Raw genomic sequence first — 19,345 nt, forward strand, 5'->3', positions numbered from 1 at the left:
GGAATCGTACGCGCTTTGTGACCGGGGCTTTAACTGCTTATAGAAGAAAAAAGATAAACACAAGGATTTCCCAAACTTAGGTGATGAAACGGTAAGTAGAAAACTCCAGAAGATATACCTGGATGTTGTCTCATCTGTGTCAGGTGTGCAGGGCCGATGCGGAAGGCCGCGGTGTTGTAGGCGAACTGCCGGTCTAAGTACCGCATCTTCCGCCCGTTGTACCAGGATGATGGGTGGAGGGTTGGCAACAGCACCTCCTCAAGCCAGGAGTACAACTGATCAGGTGTCCTGATCTGGACGAGAAATAAAGTGTTATTACGGTCACCAATGTTTTCAGGAGCGTTTTCATGTGTGCGTGTGTGTGTGTGTGTGTGTGTGTGTGTAGAAGACTGACAAAAATCGACGATCTCTGGATGGAATATTGGTATTTAGTATGTGGGTAGGTATGGAAGAGACATTGAACTGAAAATTTCGGGTCCCCTAGCAGCTTGTTACTCTGGTCCTGTTGATGTCCATATCAAAAGCGATACAACAGTTCTCCACGAATGGTGTTTATATAATATTATGTATGTTTGTACGCATGTATGTATGTATGCGTCTGTTGGTGTGTATGTGCATATTTTCAAATGTTTGCCTGTGTGTGTCTGTATGTGTACATGTACGAGGGGCGTGCAATAAGTAATGGTCCTGACCCACTTCCAGTTGTCTGATCTAAATGAAATTTTGTATGTGTAATAATTCATATCTCTATGGGTTATGTTGCAAAAGACAGCTCTGAACTAATTGTGGTTTCTGATTTACTGGTGTTTGAACTTAGTCAGGTGCGAAATGGACCAGGTGTGAAATGGAACCAGTTGAGTGTCGCGCAGTGATCCGGTTTTTGTATTTGAAAGGACGCACACCAAAGAAGACTTTTGATGAAATACATGAAACTTATGGTGATGATGCCCCATCATATGACGTTGTAAAACGCTGGCATCCTGAATTCAAACGTGGCTGGAAGTCTGTGGAAACAGCTCCCAGACCTGGTCGTCCCTCTTGTGCCATTGATGAGGCATCAGTTGGAGGACCAACCTGGGGTGTCCTACAAAATCGGTGTCCAGAGCTGCATCAAACGATGGGAGAAATGCATAACTCTGGGTGATTCCTATGAAGAGAAAGACTAATAACTGTGCCAAGTTTCATTAATCTCCTGCTATGGGAAATGGGTCAGGACCATTACTAATTGCACGCCCCTCGTATACATATGTATTTGCACGTGTCTGCACGTGTGTCTCACACTGTGCAGTGTGTGTATTGATACGTTTCTGTGTGTGTATGTGAGTGTGTGCGGGTATATATATATATATATATATATATATACATGTCTGTGTGTGTGTGTGTTTGTGTGTGCGTGTGTGTGTGCTTGTGTGCGTGTGTGTAGTTTATTCTATTTGTGCAAAATGATAATAAAGGTGAGCATTCCACCCAACACGTACAATTCGTCTGAAAATGAACACGTCATTTGTTTAGTAGCTCACCGCATCAAACTCGTTCAGAATGTTGCTGGCCAGTGTATGCCTCTCGTAGAAGGCCAGTGTGTCCTTGTCCATCTGTGCGGCGTAGAACAGGAGGGCCACGAAGGCTAACAGCAGGACAAACTCCATCAGCGTCGAGGCAGACTTCTTATCCAGCTCCTTTTTCTTCTTAGCCGACTTGAGATTTACTGTTGCAGGTCGAAGGAGTTTCTTTGGTGCTAGAAGACAGGAATGTCAAACAGGAATTATGGTTGAAGAGCCGTATTGTTGCCGACATTGTTATGATCATGGTCGCACTTCAGGTTAGTTTAGGAAGATAAACAAGACACCACGATGACAGAATATAGATCACGTACAAGAAAAATTCAGACTCAAATTGTGAAACACATGTATAACCATTTCAGACAATTGTGATTCCCTTATGTTACTTCAATCCAGGGCTGCCTTTAGAACCTGTCTCTTTTTCACAGGACCAAAATTTGTATGTTGGGACGAAAAAGAACCCAGTGGATAGCAAGCGAAATTATTGAGCCAGCGGTCACAACGGATAATGGTACTCAGGCTAAAACGATTCACTCCATTTGTCAAAAAAAACTACCATCATGACATTAAATGGATAAAGATGTACTTTCATAACGTTAAAATGACACATATAGATAAGAAAATTAATACCATTGACGAACGATGAAAATACTCAGTAGAATATTTAATTTATTTCCTAAACAACGAGATGATGAAATACCTTCTCTATATCTCGTCCGCAGTGCATTGTTCTAGAGATACATCTTATACATTCATAATTAAACACAATCTTATTCAAACAACGAATCTCAAAAGTGGTTGCGTCCAAACCTGTAGTGTTCCACAGGTTGAGCTGCAAGTCGTCTTTCGGGATAGCCGGCGGCCTGGCGAGGTACGGGAGGCTAAAGATGGCAGCCAGGACCACACCAAGCACAAAGATCTGTTCAGAGAGAGTAAGATGGTACCGGTTGTATTGTCATAGAACGTCCTCAAAAAGATATTACACATATGCCATTGTAAAGATAATGCCATTATGTCGTATAAATTTTCCATGGTTTAACAATAGAAAACAGTAACAAAAAGAAAAGAGAGATTATCATATTACTTTCACTAGAGTTGGTACAATATTGTTTTTGTCATAGTGTCGTGGTGGCGCTTTGAATAATGTTCATTAACGTGAATCGGTACATCTATACGGCAATCTGCTGTACAGCATATATGCGAGTGTACCTAACCTTTGCTATGATGTTTTATTTCGTAACAAGGGTTTATGGTTACTGTAAATGCATTTAAGTTCGCAGGTATTTAATTTCGCGGTAGCGGAAAAAGGACTTTTCGCGGTGGTTTTAAATTCGCGGGTGCACCATGTACTGTAGTCTCTTACTGCCAGGGAAAATGTTCGCGGTGGTTTTAAGTTCGCGGCGAAGTGACCACCGCGAAAACCGCCAACATAAAACCACCGCGAACATTTCTGCATTTACAGAATTAATCAAAATCCTCTCTATAAGACGAAACGCCATGGCTAAGGTCAGGTTACCCACACATATATGTTGCTCCTGTAATATTAGGCATGTTAGGTATGTAAGAAAGGAGTAGAAACAGACAGAAACAAATCCTGACTCCCGGGATTCAAACCAGCGCCGAACCCGGGCCGCCAGATCACAAATCCAGACGCTAAACCACTACGCTAAAAGGCTGACAGTCGTTTGGCATGATCAGTTACAAACCCCGTTACAAGTCCAATAAGTTACCTGAAGGGTTTCCACCACACTGATGGATCCCATGAAGGACAGGATGAAGGCCTTCATCCAGGCGTCACTCCTCTCCTTGCCCCAGTCCATACTGTACAGGATGACGAAGAACGCGGAGCAGGTGGACACCAGGAACACGGCCATCCACGCCACGTACCTGGCCATGCGGCGCACGGACTTCTGCAGATGGCCTGGGGTCAGGAAACAGTGATTTGGATAGCAAATTCTCTTACGTAGGAGGAGAAACTAAAACTCACAAGGCATTTAGTCTTCTTACGTGTCGACCATTAAAAATAATAATGATAATAATAGTGTCACAGCTCAGTTAAAGACGTGCTTGATTAGTTTACATACTTTGCTTGAACGTGCCGACAGCCATCTCCGGCGTGCTCACAGTCAGTGGCGCCTCCATGCGGAATAGTTGTACAACAATCAGATTGACCGGAAATACAGTCAGGATAGTCATGAGACTGGTGTACAGCTCCTGTGAATACATTTACATTTAGGAGGTAACACATTCTAGGAGTAACACAATGATGAGGTAACGCATTTAGCTCGTTTAGTAGTACGAATTCCTTTCTTTTGAACTGATCCGAAGAAATGCACTGAAGACGATGGTAATATAGTGGCATTAAATAGGAACGGTTCCATATCCCTACAGCGCATGGTGCAATTGAAAATGCGATCAATAGAAGTAGGCACTTCATTACATGTAGCCATATTGTCCAGTGACTTCGATGCTAAAATTGTAAACATGTAGGAAACTCTATACCTGTATTGTGAAACGAACAAACCCCAGGTCGAACACTCTTGTACCAGCAGTTGTGGTTTCTGCCCCGTACCACATGGCGCTGGCCAGCATCATGGTATTCAGGAGAGTAAAGCAACAGGACAGCCGATGTGCCTGGGTGAAGCTGGAACCTGGTGTAGACAAGGCCAAAAGTGCATTGGATTTGGTGAATTTACAGGGTGTAGAATATCTGTAAATTATGGTGTCGGCATTGAGACGCATGGAAACAACTGGAAACGAAAACAAGATGGCGCCTGCGTGACGTCAAGTTCCAAAATGGCCGGGCCTGTGGCCTACAAAATCAATGCAAATAAAATTCTGATATTATTCAAACCTGCAAATGTAAAAAAAAAAGGATACTGACCAGGCGCTGCTACGATGGCTGACGCCCACAGCTGTTTATCATAGAACACGTCTCGGGTTGTTTCGTTGAAGACGTTTGAGAAAGATGACAACTCCTTCTCGGTGCTGGCGTGCACAACCTTCTGTACCTCACCGTCACCTTTGCGTTCTGACAACCAGTCATTACAGGTGAAGTAATGTCTGAAAATTGCACAACCAAAAAGAGTATTGTCATTTACGTCGATAAAGATTAGACACCCAGGTAATACGATATGCCAAAAAGCAGTTACTCAAGCAACTGGATATGATTTTGGAAACGGTCAGAATCCAAATTGTCTTTAGCTTGACTTTGTCTTACATGTTTTCTATTGGATCTAAAATTGTCTTCATTCATGTTTAGGGTATAAAGCACCAGTTTCTTCCAGGTCACTTCAGTGTCACTGACGAAAGATAGTGGATGCTATCTGAAACGTCTGACCGTTTCCAAAATTGTATCCAGTTGCTTCAGTAACTGTTTTTTGGCAAGTCTTATAAATTATTAGACGTCTTCTCTCAGGCATGCCGCATTTCCTTCCATAACAGGAATATAGAGACATTGGATGACGTAATCATAACTATCAGTCTAATGTCTTTAGGAGAAAAGTACAACGAGAGGTTGATAGATCATTTCGTTCCACACTGAAAAGACAGCACTTTTTAAGTTTTAATGCAACCTGAAAACAGACCTTTTTTTACACAAGTAGCAGATGACATTTTCTCACACCATGCCAAGAGATAGTTCAAGCAGGGAATCACCAGTTAAGTGCCGAATGCAAATTAGCAAACCATTCAGGATTTTGGTTATGTTTTTGAAATCTTACACCACATCTTTCTCTACATCTCTGACGACAAAATTTCCGAGGAACCACGATGACGTGTCGCCTTTCCCAGAGTTGTCATGCCAGATGTGCAACGTCATCACTTCCCCAAGTGACTCTCGCACAGGCATGACAAAATGCAAAGTACTTCCACGAACCAAAGCCTGGAATTGCCAATGATAAATGATGATAATTTCTTCGTTGCTTTCATAGTAGCGAACTGTTTCTGGTCCTCTATTTCGTCCATTACCACACACTAGAGTACACTTCACATTGACTTTTTACCTCAAAGCATATCATTATCTTGTATATAAACTCCTATCATCCTTAGCTTCATCTGTATAACACATTATGTTAGAAGTAGCTTTGATATATAAACAGGGAAACCCCGTCACACTCGCACACTTTCCATATGCTATATTTGTCCATAGAATAAATTCTTTAACATATCAATTGTAAAATATATTAGTAGTTGCCAAGTGCTGACTTGGCCATAAATCATTCTACAAAGATTTAAGATAGCTATAAACTCATTGGACTGACAGAGAAGTAAAAGCATTGTATAAACTCATACCTCCCCTCCTGGGTTCAGCATCTTGACTGCAGTCTTGCCCTCTGACCCGCCCAGCTGGAAGCCGACCCGTGACGTGGTGCCTGCCCCGAACATGGACCCGGTGCTGACCGTGAGTTGATAGACGTGAGGAGCAGGCATCCTTTCCGGGGGAATCAGGCTCACTTTGGGCAGCGTCTTGCTTCGGCTGTTGGCAGCTTCTGGATGTAAGGACTTTATCTGTGCCCGACCAGTGATGCGATTATACAGGGCAGATGGTACACGACGTAAAGTCGCCTGGTGATATTGAAGACAAAAACGCATTTACGAAACTTGTCTGGACTACATCATCCAAACAAGTTTAACTAATAAAACTATTGCTCTATACAATCTCAATCAAAATTTTAAGTAACTTTCGTGTAAATTAGAAGGGGTCGTCACACATTTGCAGTCATCGTGCTTGCCCGATTTTCTGAGGTATTTTCTTAATATAGAAGATTACTGTAATTAATTTAGCATAAGTGAAGATATTTTACTGATTCCCTTTAAATATCAAGAATAATATTCATGTTAAGTTCATTGCAATTCATTTGAAACATGGTGTGTCAAACAAGAAATACAAACATAGCATTTAATTTAATAACAATGACATCAATCAATCAATAGAATATGTCACGACCCTTAGTCCCTCTGCAGACCTCTCATGTGTGAAATATAATAATTTATTGCAAAGTCTTGCCCGAGTGCTAATTGCAGGTAACAGGAAAGAAGACAAACAAATAGTGTAGAACAATATAGAATATGTCTACTCTAGTCTGAAAGCTAACTCTAAACTGTAACTTTTCCTGGGACAGTGGAAGGCGAAGGACCCCACCTTTTCTATAATGTGTGTGTTCTTTGATGTTAGGAGCAAGGTAGAGATCAAAATCATCTTTATTTAGTCTTTGAGAGACATACAAATACAAGATGAAAGACAGATAAAAACCTAGGTCAACCCTTTTTCTGGACTTAGTGTATCCAGAGGGAGCAAGGTAAGACACGTTAAAAAAGAATAGCCGTGTGCGTCGGACTGCTGAAGTACAAACCGTTTTAAAATTCCTTAAACATATTGCACAAGAAGATGGCAAAACTGATATATTGCACTAATTGAATATTGCACTATTTCACGTAACGTTACAACTATAATTATCAGCAGCTTGAGAAGAATCCAAGAGGTTTTAGACAAGGTTTCTGTAAACGCGGGGAAATTTGGGGGGAATTTAGTGACGTATTCAAAAAGCTATTTTCTTTCGTGATCGTAGAAGGAACAGTTTAAAATAAAATGCATGTGTTTCGTCTTCCACCATGTTTGACGTGCGGTATATACAAGTTCTTTTGCACGCACGTGACTTCTTGTACCGCCCTTTATCTATTTCAAGGGGGTGGGCGCTAATTCTAATATAACAACATTGCATATTTACTGAGAAACAAGTTTCACACTTGCCCGTATACGCTGAAAGTCCAACAGAACCAGGATGAGTATGTACAGGATGTACTCGGACACCACAGTGGAGAACACCGCGGAGTTATCGCTCAGATTGCGGAAGTTCCTGAACGCGTTGATGAAGTTGATGGAGTTGGGAACAAGGAGATCCATGGTTCCCACTGCAATCCTAGACCCAGTCACGTGACACTTGCACCCGACGACGACTGCATCCTCCAGGTCTACTTTAACCTGTCGATGAAGGTTAGACATCCATATATTAAGATGCGCCAAAAAGCAGTTACTCAAGCAACTGGATATGATTTTGGAAACGGCCAGACGTTTCAAACAACATCGGTTTCCGTTGTTTTTCGTCAGTGACACTGGAGACATCTTGTTGGAGGGAGTGCGAGTTTTTATATCCTAGCTGTGAATTGATATGCAAAAGAGATTTAGTTGGAGAATAGGTTTATCCTAACTATGAATTAATATTCAGAAAGAGGGGCAATGAAATATTGGCTATATACTATATAGATGAAGAAGCAGAAGTACGCACAATGAAAATAGATAATGTCAAAGGTCTACTGTAATGTAATCTGCTTTAACCTGGTTTGGTGGGGAGATGAAGAAAATAGTAACACCGACAAGTACCAGCATTATCAGCCCGGCACTAGTGCGTTCAAAATTTCGTTTTTCCCAGGACTATTGTAGAATGGAACTAGTTGCCAGCAAGTATATAGTTGGGGCATCCTTACTGGATAGTTTGAAACAATGCTTGCAGCTAGATGTGCGAAGGTTAGGTGCGACAGGTCGTTCAGAGTAGCCAGCTGCTGCCGCGCCGCGTGCCTGCGAAACTGATGAGTTATTTACGTATACGTCGAATTGTGGTTATACAGGCTATATACTAATACTATATAGATGCAGAAGCAGAAGTATACACAATAAAATAGATAATGTCAAAGGTCTACTGTAATGTATCTTACAATTGTTGGGAGCACATAATGATTTTTATGGCATTTCACATATAAATACATAATTCACATAAAACATAAGGACATAGACAAAACATAATTCACAGAGCCAACGGAAAGGTAAAGGACAATGGAGGGTAGAAATTACTAACACATAATGAGTATCGAATTTGAGAAAAATAGGATGGCAATAACTTTTCGACTTACATCGCAGTCACCTAGCACCCATTGCTTCACGTTGTCTTTCCATGAGGGGCAACCTACAACTGACAGCGACAGCGCGGCTTCCTTGTCCGGGGACTGCATGAGGGACGGCCGAGAACGACCGCGGGTAGATCTCCCAGTCCCTACAATTGGCAAATGTATATATCGAATTGTTCAGGTAAATCAACCAAGTCAACGTACATAATGTCAGAATTGAAATCTAAGATCTCGTATTTCTATGAGACATGGATGACATACAGTGTATATTGTTAGAAACCCTACCTAAACATCGATGAAAATAAGACATCCAGGTAATAAGATATACCAAAAAGCAACTGGATATGATTTTGGAAACGGTCAGACGTTTCAGAACTTTCCGGCAGTTGGGACATAGCACACACACCCAACCAAAACATTTAGCTCCTGTAACTAAAACAATAGGAACTAATTGACTCAATTGCATTGGCTGTGTCTTAGCTTTGTTTCGCATTGAAATCCAAAACTTCTATTGGGATCCATATTGTCTTCAGCTTGACTCTGTCTTACAATGCCTCCTGTTGCACATCTAAAAGTGCCTTCATTTATAGTTCGGGTATAAAAGACCAGTTTCTTCCAGATCACTTCAGTGTAACTGACGAAAGATTGTGGATACTACCTGAAACGTCTGACCGTTTCCAAAATCATATCCAGTTGCTTGAGTACTCGTAACTGCTTTTTGGCAAAACCTACCTATGTTTTCTACTCCAACATACAAACGCCCACCATGGTCAGTCGTGTTTGGAACGAAGGAGATCGAAAAGTTGGTCCCCTTGAGCCAGGTCTCATACCCGTCGACTCTTACCACCCTTTTCTCAGCATGCTTTTCAGCTGTCGGAAGATACCCATATGCTGAGTACACGTGAAAGGTAGCTTCTGTGGCCCACCAGGTCAAATGGACAACAGGGACGACATTGTCCTCCGGCACGACAAAGGCGTGGTGCGTCATGTTTTCTCCGTTGGACACTTTGCTGTTTCCTTCCACCACACCCGGCTGTTTTGTCGCCCCGTTTAGTGGTGTTGGGTCGTTTGGCTGTCCTCTTGGTTGCGCGGGTAGGAATGGAAAGTCCAGATTTAGCCGTCGTTTTTCGGTAATGCTCTCGGCTTTATTTTCTGTCATGGTTACGAACGCCACGGGAGACGATATGTTTTGTCCTCCTGTCGATTCAGCCCACGAGTATGGGTTCTTCTGGAAAACTGACATCTGCAACGTTAACAATAGTGCCTTTTAATTTTTATTTACAAACTCATGTTAATGTGTCTCACAGAGATATAAGTTAAACGTCAAAATGTAAAATTTGTCTAGTCCATAGATCTATCTGCTAATTATAAGACTCAAAACCAACAATTCCAGAAAACTAAGTGACTCGTAAGTAAACGTTGTAACTTGATAACCACATTGCCTTGAACGGATTTACAACATGCCAGCCTGATCCGGCTACTACTTGGTTGAGGCTTACCTTTAGATCCAGCACATCGGTGGTTTGAGTTTTACTCTCTCTGCCCGGAATATTTGCGACGATTCCACCTGCGTGGACCTGGATGTCTTCATTTGCAGGTGATCTCACCACAGCCACGGCAACACGTTCTGTTTTAAAGCTTGTCTGATACTCTACATTCGCAGGCTGCAATGCCAGCAGGGTGTCGGCAACGTGGTCCAGAGATGTCACAATAGACTCTGCTGTTTCGCGTTGCTACATTTGACACACGCACACACAAACAAACAAGTTAGAAAATCGTGTCGTAAAACTATTTTCAGGCATTCATTTTCAAACCATGCATATTAACTGCACTTGTGTGATATTATGGTATCAGAAATAACCTCGCCATTATTTTATTGCTTACCGTGTTTTCCATTTCCTTCTGCTCCTTCTTTAACATCTCCACCTGCTGCTTGGGTGAAAGATTCATGCTGTTGACTTCGACGTCACGACCAAAACGACTGTTGGAGGTACTTCCGGCCAGTGGCTCCGGCAACATGTCGACAACTACCGAAGCCGTCTGAACCAAGGCTAAAAAGGACGAGAAACAGCGCATTTAGAATCAGGCCATTTTAGTCCCTAACATGGTAAATATTCACCTCAAATTTATGTCAAGTTTAGTAAGATCCATTAAGGGAAAATCTTAAGATATATTTACTTATATAATACTTGAGATATATCTCGTAAACCTGTTATGATAATAAAAAACTATATTCGTATCATTGAAGAAGCAAAATGAAGGCGATATACAAACAAATGTCTGTCCCCAATCTACTTCTGCTTAATCTGTACTTAGCCGATGTGGTAAATACGAACGATGAATGTCTCCTTTGCTAAATACATATAATAGTTATAATAATTATAAACTAGATGTTTCTCGCCATTAGCTATAGTCTGCATGTTCTCAACCGATGCGCCCTGTGATCCTCTCGTGGCCTCGGCGAGATCCGACACGAGATCTGCTGCAAATTTCTAGGAAAAATTCATAAAATCCAAATCATAGTCAAAACACTTGATGCGTCTGTAACGTTCAATCATAAATCAGCGTATTTTAGCTGAAAAGATGCGTCACATACTACTGTTATGTTGACTGGAAGCCACAAAGAACACAAGTTTGACGTTGATCCTCATTATCCCAAGACCCACTCACATCTAAGATATTATCACAATTCATCCATAAGATACCATTACAATTCTTCCATAGCTTCTTCTATATATTTTTAGCAAGGTAATGCGTAAAAAGACACACAGTGATATCTAACATCCTCGCCAACACCAAAAGCATCTCAGACTCAATTGTAGAATAACAGATTAGCAAACCAGAACTGGAGGCGGCAATGGTGAGTTGACGTCACCGCCAGCGCTGATGATGTCATAGATGTTGGACATCACTGTAAGTATGTTCTCTGGTCGCACAAGATCGGAAATGTCTATCTCCTCGACGATCTCCTGAAGCTGTTTTAAGGAATAAGGCATCACCACAATATGGGTTAAAGCTATTGATAATAGCGTTTGTTTAGTAACCAAATAGATAGATGTTCGGGTTATGTTTGCAGTAAACTTGAACTCATATTCGATGGGCATGTTGGTAATGATAGAAATGTAGTTGTTGTTGGTGTTTTAAAATAACGGCGTATGCATACACACCTTCTGTCCTGGGCTTTTAGTCGTCCGTGCCAGAGATGTTTGGTGAATTGTATGGTCTGAAACTGCAAGATTATGATACTAGTATCTTGAACTGATCGAACATTATGTTATAATACATCAAGTCATCTGGTTGAAATATGTTTTTTGTGAGAAAAAAAATCTTCCAAAAAGAATCAAATTTCACCTGTTGCTGATATTGTTGAGCTCAGTGGAGGCTCTATTGACTTGCCTGGGACCGTAACTGTGAACGATGATAACATGAATCTTAAATATCACGTTACCTTATGTAGAAAGGAAACAGGTAGGACATTAGTTAATGGATTTTGCTGTTTGTAAAATCGCCTTACATACTTGGTTCATGTCACGGTCCAGAAACAAACACCACAACATAACGTTATACTAAACACGATACTTGCAACATTCGTATTCTACGCACATTTTGGGATGAATTTTCTCTAAAGGTCTTGTACAGCGAAGCCTGATCGACAGGGATTATGGCTCTGTACGTATAACATGACAAGTTTGATAACTTTTTGGACAGTCTTACCGGAGCTTGTAGTTGTCCGTGCGTCTGTTGCTGTATCATCATCAAATCCCACTTCGCTGGGCGCAATGGTTGTCTTCACTGGTCCTGTAGTTCCTATAGTGGAAGTGGTGAGATAAACATACCGTTTAGGATACACACATATAATATAAATGCAGTTTATCAAAATGAGGTCTTGCATATTGAAAATTTGTAGATTTCAAGTTTACCTTTGACTACAACGTGCCTGTTAGTAAAGTATTGAGAAAAGCAAGGAAAGGAGCTTTTCCCGATACATGTAGTAAGTTTACGTTTTGCACTTCAAGTTTTGTCCAAGACGTGGAACTTCTCAACTTCACCAGCAATGGTGAGTCATAGAAAGCTATATGAGTACGCATCTTGATAAGAAGCTTCTTGGTTTGTTATGTGTTTACCTTTGATATTCTGCTCTGCCGGCGAAGTTGACCATGTCGGCGTCGAAGTTTCTGCGTCAGGTCGCACGACATCCGTTGTAGAAGTGGTCGTGTATGAAGATCCATCGGCGGTGGCCTCGATTGGTGACATTGACCCTTTTGAGACAAAATAGATACTGTGAAATGCATAGCATTTAAAATCTAATGCAAAAAGTAAGAGTCTCGATATCACGAAGATTTGCACATAAAATACACAAATCATAATATCTATGACAAAGATTATTGAATGTGTTCGGCTTGATTCGAATTATTTATCACTAGACTTTTTTTACATAAACGTATACCTGTTCTATGTGAATACGTCACGTCCACACTACGCCCATGCTCACCGAAGGCCGCCATCTTGATGACGTATGCAGTTTCTGGGATAAGATTTGTGACGTTGTAGGATGTTTTGTTTCCCTGAAACCTGTTAAAAAGAAATCAAAATTCAATATATAGTTAACATGATGCATCCAAACGACGAGGATCTACATTCACTTGACCGAGTGAAGAAAAGGAGTCAAAATCGTTTTTTTAAAGTTAATATTCATATACGCATTCTACTCACTGTTGTTCAATTAGTTCTATGTTCGGTATAAATATTGTTCTTTACCTCAGCACTATTATTGCGCTGTCATATTCATCCGAGATGTCCAACTGGTAAGAGAGAACGTTTGCCACAGGTGGCATCCATTCCAGCAACATCCAAGTTGCCTCAGCCACGGAGACTCTTAAACTCGAAGGCGCATCTGTGTCTAAAATACAAGTGTACGAGGTTATCATAAGACTGCCCTAACTGTACTTGAAATGCCTTGTAAATATTAGACAATAACGCAGATTGTCAGCAAGGTTTCCAATGATCCAACAAGAAAAACTCGTTGTATATGTATTTGTCAGATTACAATCTATGTAACTAAACATTATATGCATGTTTGTGTACGTGTGTGTTTGCGCTTTTGTGTGCATGTATATATGCATGTATGTGCGTGTTTGTATGTGTATGTGTCTGTTGTGTGTGTGTGTACATGAATGTATGTGTGTGTACATGAATGTGTGTTTGTGTGTGTGTACATGAATGTGTCTCTGTGTGTGTCTGTGTACATGAATGTGTCTCTGTGTGTGTATCTGTGTGTGTGTGTGTATCTGTGTGTGTGTGCGTATCTGTGTGTGTGTATCTCTCTGTGTGTGTGTCTAATAGTATCTGTGTGCGTGTATCTGTGTTTGTGTGTGTATACTTATATACACTCATGTCTTACAGTTTGTAGCGAACAATCAAATCGCTACAATCTGCACGATGTATACCAACCCTGAACGTCTTTTATAGTCTCTCCTTCCCATGTGACCGCCACACCTACTAACCTGTGACAGCTGCTGTACTGACGGCGATGCTCCTCCCCAGCCTGCTCACGGCCACCACACCGATGTCATACCGAGTACCAGGGACCAGACCTGTCAACTCACATCTGTCCACGTCTCCTGACTTCTGTATGGAAGTACGCCTTCCATCGCCGGTGTAGGTTATGTTGTATGCGGTCAGCACAGCTTTTGGTGTTAGCCATGAGATGGAAATAGTGTCGGTTGTCCAGTCGTCCACACCTAATCCTATCGGAGGGTCAGTTCCTATGATAAAAAAGAAAATATATCGTTTAGCAGAGAAAAAATAGTATTGCAGCAATGGTAAAAAAAGACAAAAGACAAGTTAAAAGATTTAAAATTTACCCGTACGCCATTACTTGAACCTTGAATTGCTATTTTCCAAGCAGAGGTTGCGTCATTAGATACGTGGAAATAGAAGTGAGCGGAATTTTTACCGGCACTACTATCTACGCGGCCCAAAATGCTACAACTGGAATCTGTAATATATAATATCACAATGAAATGCACTTGTTTGATTTTCTCTAGTTTATGTACAAGACCCTGCTTGGAGGTGCAGTGAAACATTTCCTTACTTGTCGCAGCTGTAATTGTCACTTCCGGTCCTTCGTTGTACCTGTTGATGCTTGTGGCCGATATGACATATTCCACGGCTGGACGTAGGTCGTTGAATGTTACATCAGATGAACTGGTCGGTACGTATCGTGTCACCACGATCTCACCAGTATCCATCCGCGCGATCCATATCCTGTGGCCAATAGCGAAAGAGTCGGTCCTCTGCTTCCTCCAGGAAACCCGAACGGACGTTTCTGTGATGCTCACCACCTGGAAGTCCTCGGGTGGAGGTGTCACTGGAGCGAGTGAAATGTGAGAATGATACAGTGTTAGACACATGCAGAGTATGCAAAGAAATTAGATTATAAACATATGAATTGGGCATACAGATGATTACTAAACAAAAGCCTACAAAGCTATTATTTGCCAGCAAATGCAAAACATTTCCCCATTTTTTTCTAAAATGAATGGAAGCGACTTTTTTTATCATCAATTAAGCAGCGTTTGACCAAGCTTAGTTCAGCACGTATCTAATTACATCTTTAAGCGTGCCATTTTTTAAGATAATCAAATGGGTTAATGACCATTGCACTGTCCGTTACCGAAACTGTTCTAATTGAAAGGTCTGCTTGGGAGAAAATATATATCTTAAATTTTTCAAAACAAATCATACATAAGCATGCAACTGTGTAATCTTGGATTATACATTTCTGAAAAACAAAATAACCAGTCAACATTGTTTTACCGCTGACGCCATGTGTTCGCTTCTTCCATTTTTTTACCTGCATGAAAATGCAGGTATTGATTCTGGTAGGGATCTTTGTGATTCCGGACCGATATCTTTAGAACCTCTGGATGGATTGCGATCACGTTTGCTATGGGGATAGAATGTGTGAGCCATTGTGCTATAGCGCACATTAGAAGTTTGCTGCTGTTTTGTGGTTCGTTTAAAAAATATATTTACACCCATTTTCTTGATATGGAGTGATCTGGCCTTCCTCTCTCTCAACCAACTTTGAGACAGCTGTGACATCTGTTTTGAGTTTTCAGTGGCATGGGAGTGTGTGGAAGGGGGTTTCCAGTGCTATATCTCCAGAACAGAATGTGCGATTGCAATGATATTTGATACATGGGTTGGGGGTGCTTGCCTGATACTCAGGATTGATTTTGGGCCTCCTTGCTTTTGAACTTGACACTGCAGGTAGCCTTTTGTGTGTTGAAGGGGTGTTTATGGCGCTATATCACCAGAACTAAACGTGTGATCGTGATGATATTTAGTACATAGGTTAGTGGTGGTTGCCTGACACTCAAGTTTGATTTTAAGCCTCCTGATGTTTGACCTTGACACTGCAGGTAGCCTTTTGTGTGTGGAAGGGACGTTTCCGGCGCTGTATCTTCAGAACGAAACGTGCGATCGCAATGACATTTGGTACATGGGTTGGTGGTGGTTGCTTGACGCTCAAGTTTGATTTTTGTTTGAACTTGACACTTGGCGGGCCGTTTTATTTTAGTGTGTTTGGGCATGGACATGCTGTGGTCTTGATTTTTTTGGGACGCATATACCTGTCAATGTAAGTTGGAAGCGGTATTAATTTGGGCCCCCTTGCAGCATGCCCTGGAGCTGCAGAGCCAGTTTGGTCACAATGTTCCCCACATACATCTGCTTGGTGTCCCAACAGAAAATGTAAAAGGTGAATTCGATGGCTGCACAGATCAACAACTAGTAAAAAAAGTAACTGTGACCATCCCTGTCACCTCTGTATGGTGTGAACCATTATACACATTGGGATATGTGCCAAATGCAGGTATAACAATAGGAAATAAAAATGAAATGGCGAGAACACTTAGCCTAGAAAGGTGTAGTTTTGGATCTCACCGTTTACCATAGGTAGATATAAAAACAATGATGGGATAATTTTGCGTCATACCATATCAACCCCAGACACGCCGCAGGTGGATAGAGGGAGTGGCAGAGACTGTCCGTGCACATGGCCTGACTCTTCTGGAGGCTACACACCTGGCTCAAGACAGATGCCTACATCTCCCCGCGACGCCCCCCCAGGCATAAGCGGAAGGATAAAGATAAAGAAGAAAAGAAAGATGAACAAGGGATTAAAATTTACCAGTTATGCACAAAACATTGATGACGTCATCAAGACTTTCTGTTGTTCCCACGATCGCGCGAACCGTGACGTTGTACTTAGTACCGCTCTTTAAACCGTTAATGGTGACGTTCGCGTATTCGTTTCCCGATTTCCGTGACGTCACCAAATCTATTGGCTCCACACCATCCAGCACGTCCTGATACCAAATATGGCATCCCGAAAGATGGGCGGAAGGATATTTCCAACGCAGTGAAAAGCCATCCGCCCTTTCCGAACTGCAGGTCAAGTACTTCGGTTGTCCGTTCACTGAAAAAAAATCAAACCATGTTTTACCAGATGTCAAAATGTGATAACCGAAATGTCGAATTATTAAACATTACCGTCATGCAGAAACGTTCCTGACTAACATTCCACTACTCACAAAATAAGGCACAAATAGATAAACAAACCAACCTCGCTCACAAATGAACTTCTTTGGGCGGATACAGTTTGCATCATTCCAACGATCGGGCATATTCATGGAGTTGTGAAGCCAGTAGGAGGCACAAAATTGGTCGCCCTCGTGGTAGTTTGGTTGGTTTCCACCCCACGCGGTAAACTGTCCGATAGACGTTCCATCTGTCCATAACCACGTCCCAGTAGCGCCTAAAGAAAGAAAAAGAAGAAGTGTTACTTGCCTTAGGCGTCGCCAAAAACGAGAGTAAAAAGGACGCCCTCTTCTCTCCCTTTCTTTCTGTCTTCCTCTCGCCCATGCCACGACATACACATTTCTAATTTGACCATATTTTCAAGCAAATCTCCTGTTATGATCAGCAAATTATATTTAATTGCATATTAATTGCGCGTCGTTATCTAATGTCAAAAGCTCAATGTCACCTAGGTCGCTCAGGCCTATCCAGAATTCCTCATCGGGGTCGACCGAATTCTTCAGCGGCACAATGAAGTTGTGTGTGTCGGCGTCCTTGACGGTGGCCAGCCGGCCCCCTTCTCGTCTGCACCTGGTGTTAGCTGTGTGCCAGCTGACGAGCTCGTCAAACGCTCTGTAGCAGACGTACCCACTCAGGTACCACCCATAGGGACAAGTTTCTGTTGGAAGAAGTATAAGGCTTTGGTAATAATCAAAATTTTCAAAACTGTACCTACACCAACTAACATGCTGGCGTAACGGTTGGGGTGATTGGCCCAGAACCCAGTGGTCTGGGGTTGAGTCCGCTGACATGCCACCTATGTTGTGCCATTAACAAAGGTACGTTACATCACTTTCTTTTCTCACTACATCCAGGTGTTAAAATGGGTACCTGACTTCGGTACAACGAAAAAAAGGCAATGGAATGGACTCCGCCTTCCAATACCCTACTTTGGACTGAGAGCTCGGGGTTGATAACCCACTGCTTCGATTCGTCGGACGGACTCTATTTCACTTGATTTGACTTTAGACAGCTCTATAGAAACAAAGTAGACGAATGTATCAAGAAATTAATGCCTGTGCCATTCCGTGTGACATGTTCGTAGTAGTTGGAATGTCACAATGCCACATACTTTATGTCGCACGTTACGAAAATCAAGCGAAAAGGGTAGTATTTTGTCTTAAATATTGCCATAGCACGGTATCGTTACGATATTGTGCACGTTCCTAGTATCTATTTGGTTTCCAGATAAGAGGAGACACCGTATGTACTTGTACATAGAATGCCAAGGTAGAATGTTTCTTTCCCCTCTGGAAGGTTTTAGTTTTTATATAGAATTGTCGATCTATAATGTTCAGTGGTGCAACCAGGTTTCAAAACAACAACAGCCAGACCGTTATTGCAACCCGTTTGAGATGTTTTGTTTTGTTCTCATTTAGGTTTTCTTTTCTATTTTTACGCGTTTAAAACAAATAGATAATATATTCACAATAAGACACCAAAATTCATGTCAGCGAGAGATATTTCTAAATATCTCTCGCTGACATGAATTTTGGTGTTTGTTAAAACAATCATCATGACAAATAATAGCGATGTTTTTTTGTTTTTGTTTTCAAATTTAAAAACGTACCTTCACATGCTTCTCTCACTATAGCGATCTGGTGTTCATTCAGGGAGAAGTCAAAGAGTTGTAGGCAGGATATTCGCCCTGCATACTCTTGGTACCCTGCACTAACGTCATGCTGCGTTGCTAGCTCAGCAGCCATGGTATAATTCTTGCTCCCGGCTTTAACGCTGTCGACCCAAACAGCTTGGTCCCCCGTGCTATAGTCATAACTCCCACCAACATAATGCCAGCGATCTGTGGCAAGGGGAGGTGAAGTCGTGGATGAGGAATCTGCAGATCCCTCCCTGCGAATTACTCTGAAATGTCAGAGAAAACAACAATAATTGGCTTTGCTTGCTGCTAGTAGTTAAGAATCAGATAGAAGCAGCACGCGAACATGCTTGGTGCGATGCGGTACGGCCTCTTGAAGTTAGGGGTCTGGCGCAGAAGGTTGATGAACTGCCCGACAGGGTGTCTCGTGCCTGGCTGCGCTTGTGCCCTCACACGGACCTGCACACAGGCTTGCCAACGGGGCCCCGCGTACAGGCTCGGTGAAGAGCCTGACTCAATCCTATGCGCCTGGCAGGGCTTTCCGATGCGCCGGTCTTGCGTACACGCTCACGGGCTTGTTGAGGAACCCTACACGACCGCGCAGTCCAGGCTGCGCTTGCCGGCGATTTTGTGATGTCCT

General features: G+C 42.1%; 3 protein-coding genes across 3 annotated transcripts in view; all 3 read right to left on the bottom strand.

Moving 5' to 3' along the window:
- Positions 1-3,474, bottom strand: part of LOC118422205 (polycystic kidney disease and receptor for egg jelly-related protein-like) — a 3,598-nt gene extending 124 nt beyond the window's left edge. The window contains exons 1-4 of the mRNA XM_035829720.1: positions 3,290-3,474; positions 2,370-2,478; positions 1,521-1,735; positions 119-293 (exon numbers count right to left, since the gene is read on the bottom strand). Of these exons, the coding sequence (XP_035685613.1) occupies positions 119-293; positions 1,521-1,735; positions 2,370-2,478; positions 3,290-3,454 (664 nt within the window). The 5' untranslated portion in view covers positions 3,455-3,474. The remainder of the gene's footprint in view (positions 1-118; positions 294-1,520; positions 1,736-2,369; positions 2,479-3,289) is intronic.
- A 5,854-nt stretch (positions 3,475-9,328) lies between these two features.
- LOC118422206 lies at positions 9,329-10,490 on the bottom strand. Its single transcript, XM_035829722.1, has 4 exons — positions 10,347-10,490; positions 9,962-10,195; positions 9,389-9,705; positions 9,329-9,332 (listed from the first exon to the last, which is right to left on the bottom strand). The coding sequence occupies exons 1-4, from the start codon at positions 10,479-10,481 to the stop codon at positions 9,329-9,331; spliced, it is 690 nt and encodes a 229-aa protein (XP_035685615.1). The 5' UTR covers positions 10,482-10,490.
- Positions 10,491-17,464: 6,974 nt separating this feature from the next.
- On the bottom strand, positions 17,465-18,828 carry LOC118422207 (lactose-binding lectin l-2-like). The gene is made up of 2 exons (XM_035829723.1): positions 18,679-18,828; positions 17,465-17,727 (listed from the first exon to the last, which is right to left on the bottom strand). Exons 1-2 carry the CDS (start codon positions 18,812-18,814, stop codon positions 17,465-17,467), a joined length of 399 nt encoding a protein of 132 aa, XP_035685616.1. The 5' UTR covers positions 18,815-18,828.
- Between the last annotated feature and the right edge of the window lie 517 nt (positions 18,829-19,345).

This window comes from Branchiostoma floridae, chromosome 9 (assembly GCF_000003815.2).
Source record: "Branchiostoma floridae strain S238N-H82 chromosome 9, Bfl_VNyyK, whole genome shotgun sequence".
In the NCBI taxonomy this organism is placed as follows: domain Eukaryota; kingdom Metazoa; phylum Chordata; class Leptocardii; order Amphioxiformes; family Branchiostomatidae; genus Branchiostoma; species Branchiostoma floridae.

What these genes read in the sequence shown, in the direction of transcription:
- LOC118422207 (XM_035829723.1), bottom strand. Translation starts at nt 18,814, where the DNA reads ATGGCTGCTGAGCTAGCAACGCAGCATGACGTTAGTGCAGGGTACCAA. An exon ending in AGTGAGAGAAGCATGTGAAG is followed by an intron (nt 17,728 to 18,678) that starts GTACGTTTTTAA and finishes TTCTTCCAACAG; the next exon opens with AAACTTGTCCCTATGGGTGG.
- LOC118422206 (XM_035829722.1), bottom strand. Translation starts at nt 10,481, where the DNA reads ATGTTGCCGGAGCCACTGGCCGGAAGTACCTCCAACAGTCGTTTTGGT. An exon ending in AGAAGGAAATGGAAAACACG is followed by an intron (nt 10,196 to 10,346) that starts GTAAGCAATAAA and finishes TGTCAAATGTAG; the next exon opens with CAACGCGAAACAGCAGAGTC. An exon ending in CCGATGTGCTGGATCTAAAG is followed by an intron (nt 9,706 to 9,961) that starts GTAAGCCTCAAC and finishes TTAACGTTGCAG; the next exon opens with ATGTCAGTTTTCCAGAAGAA.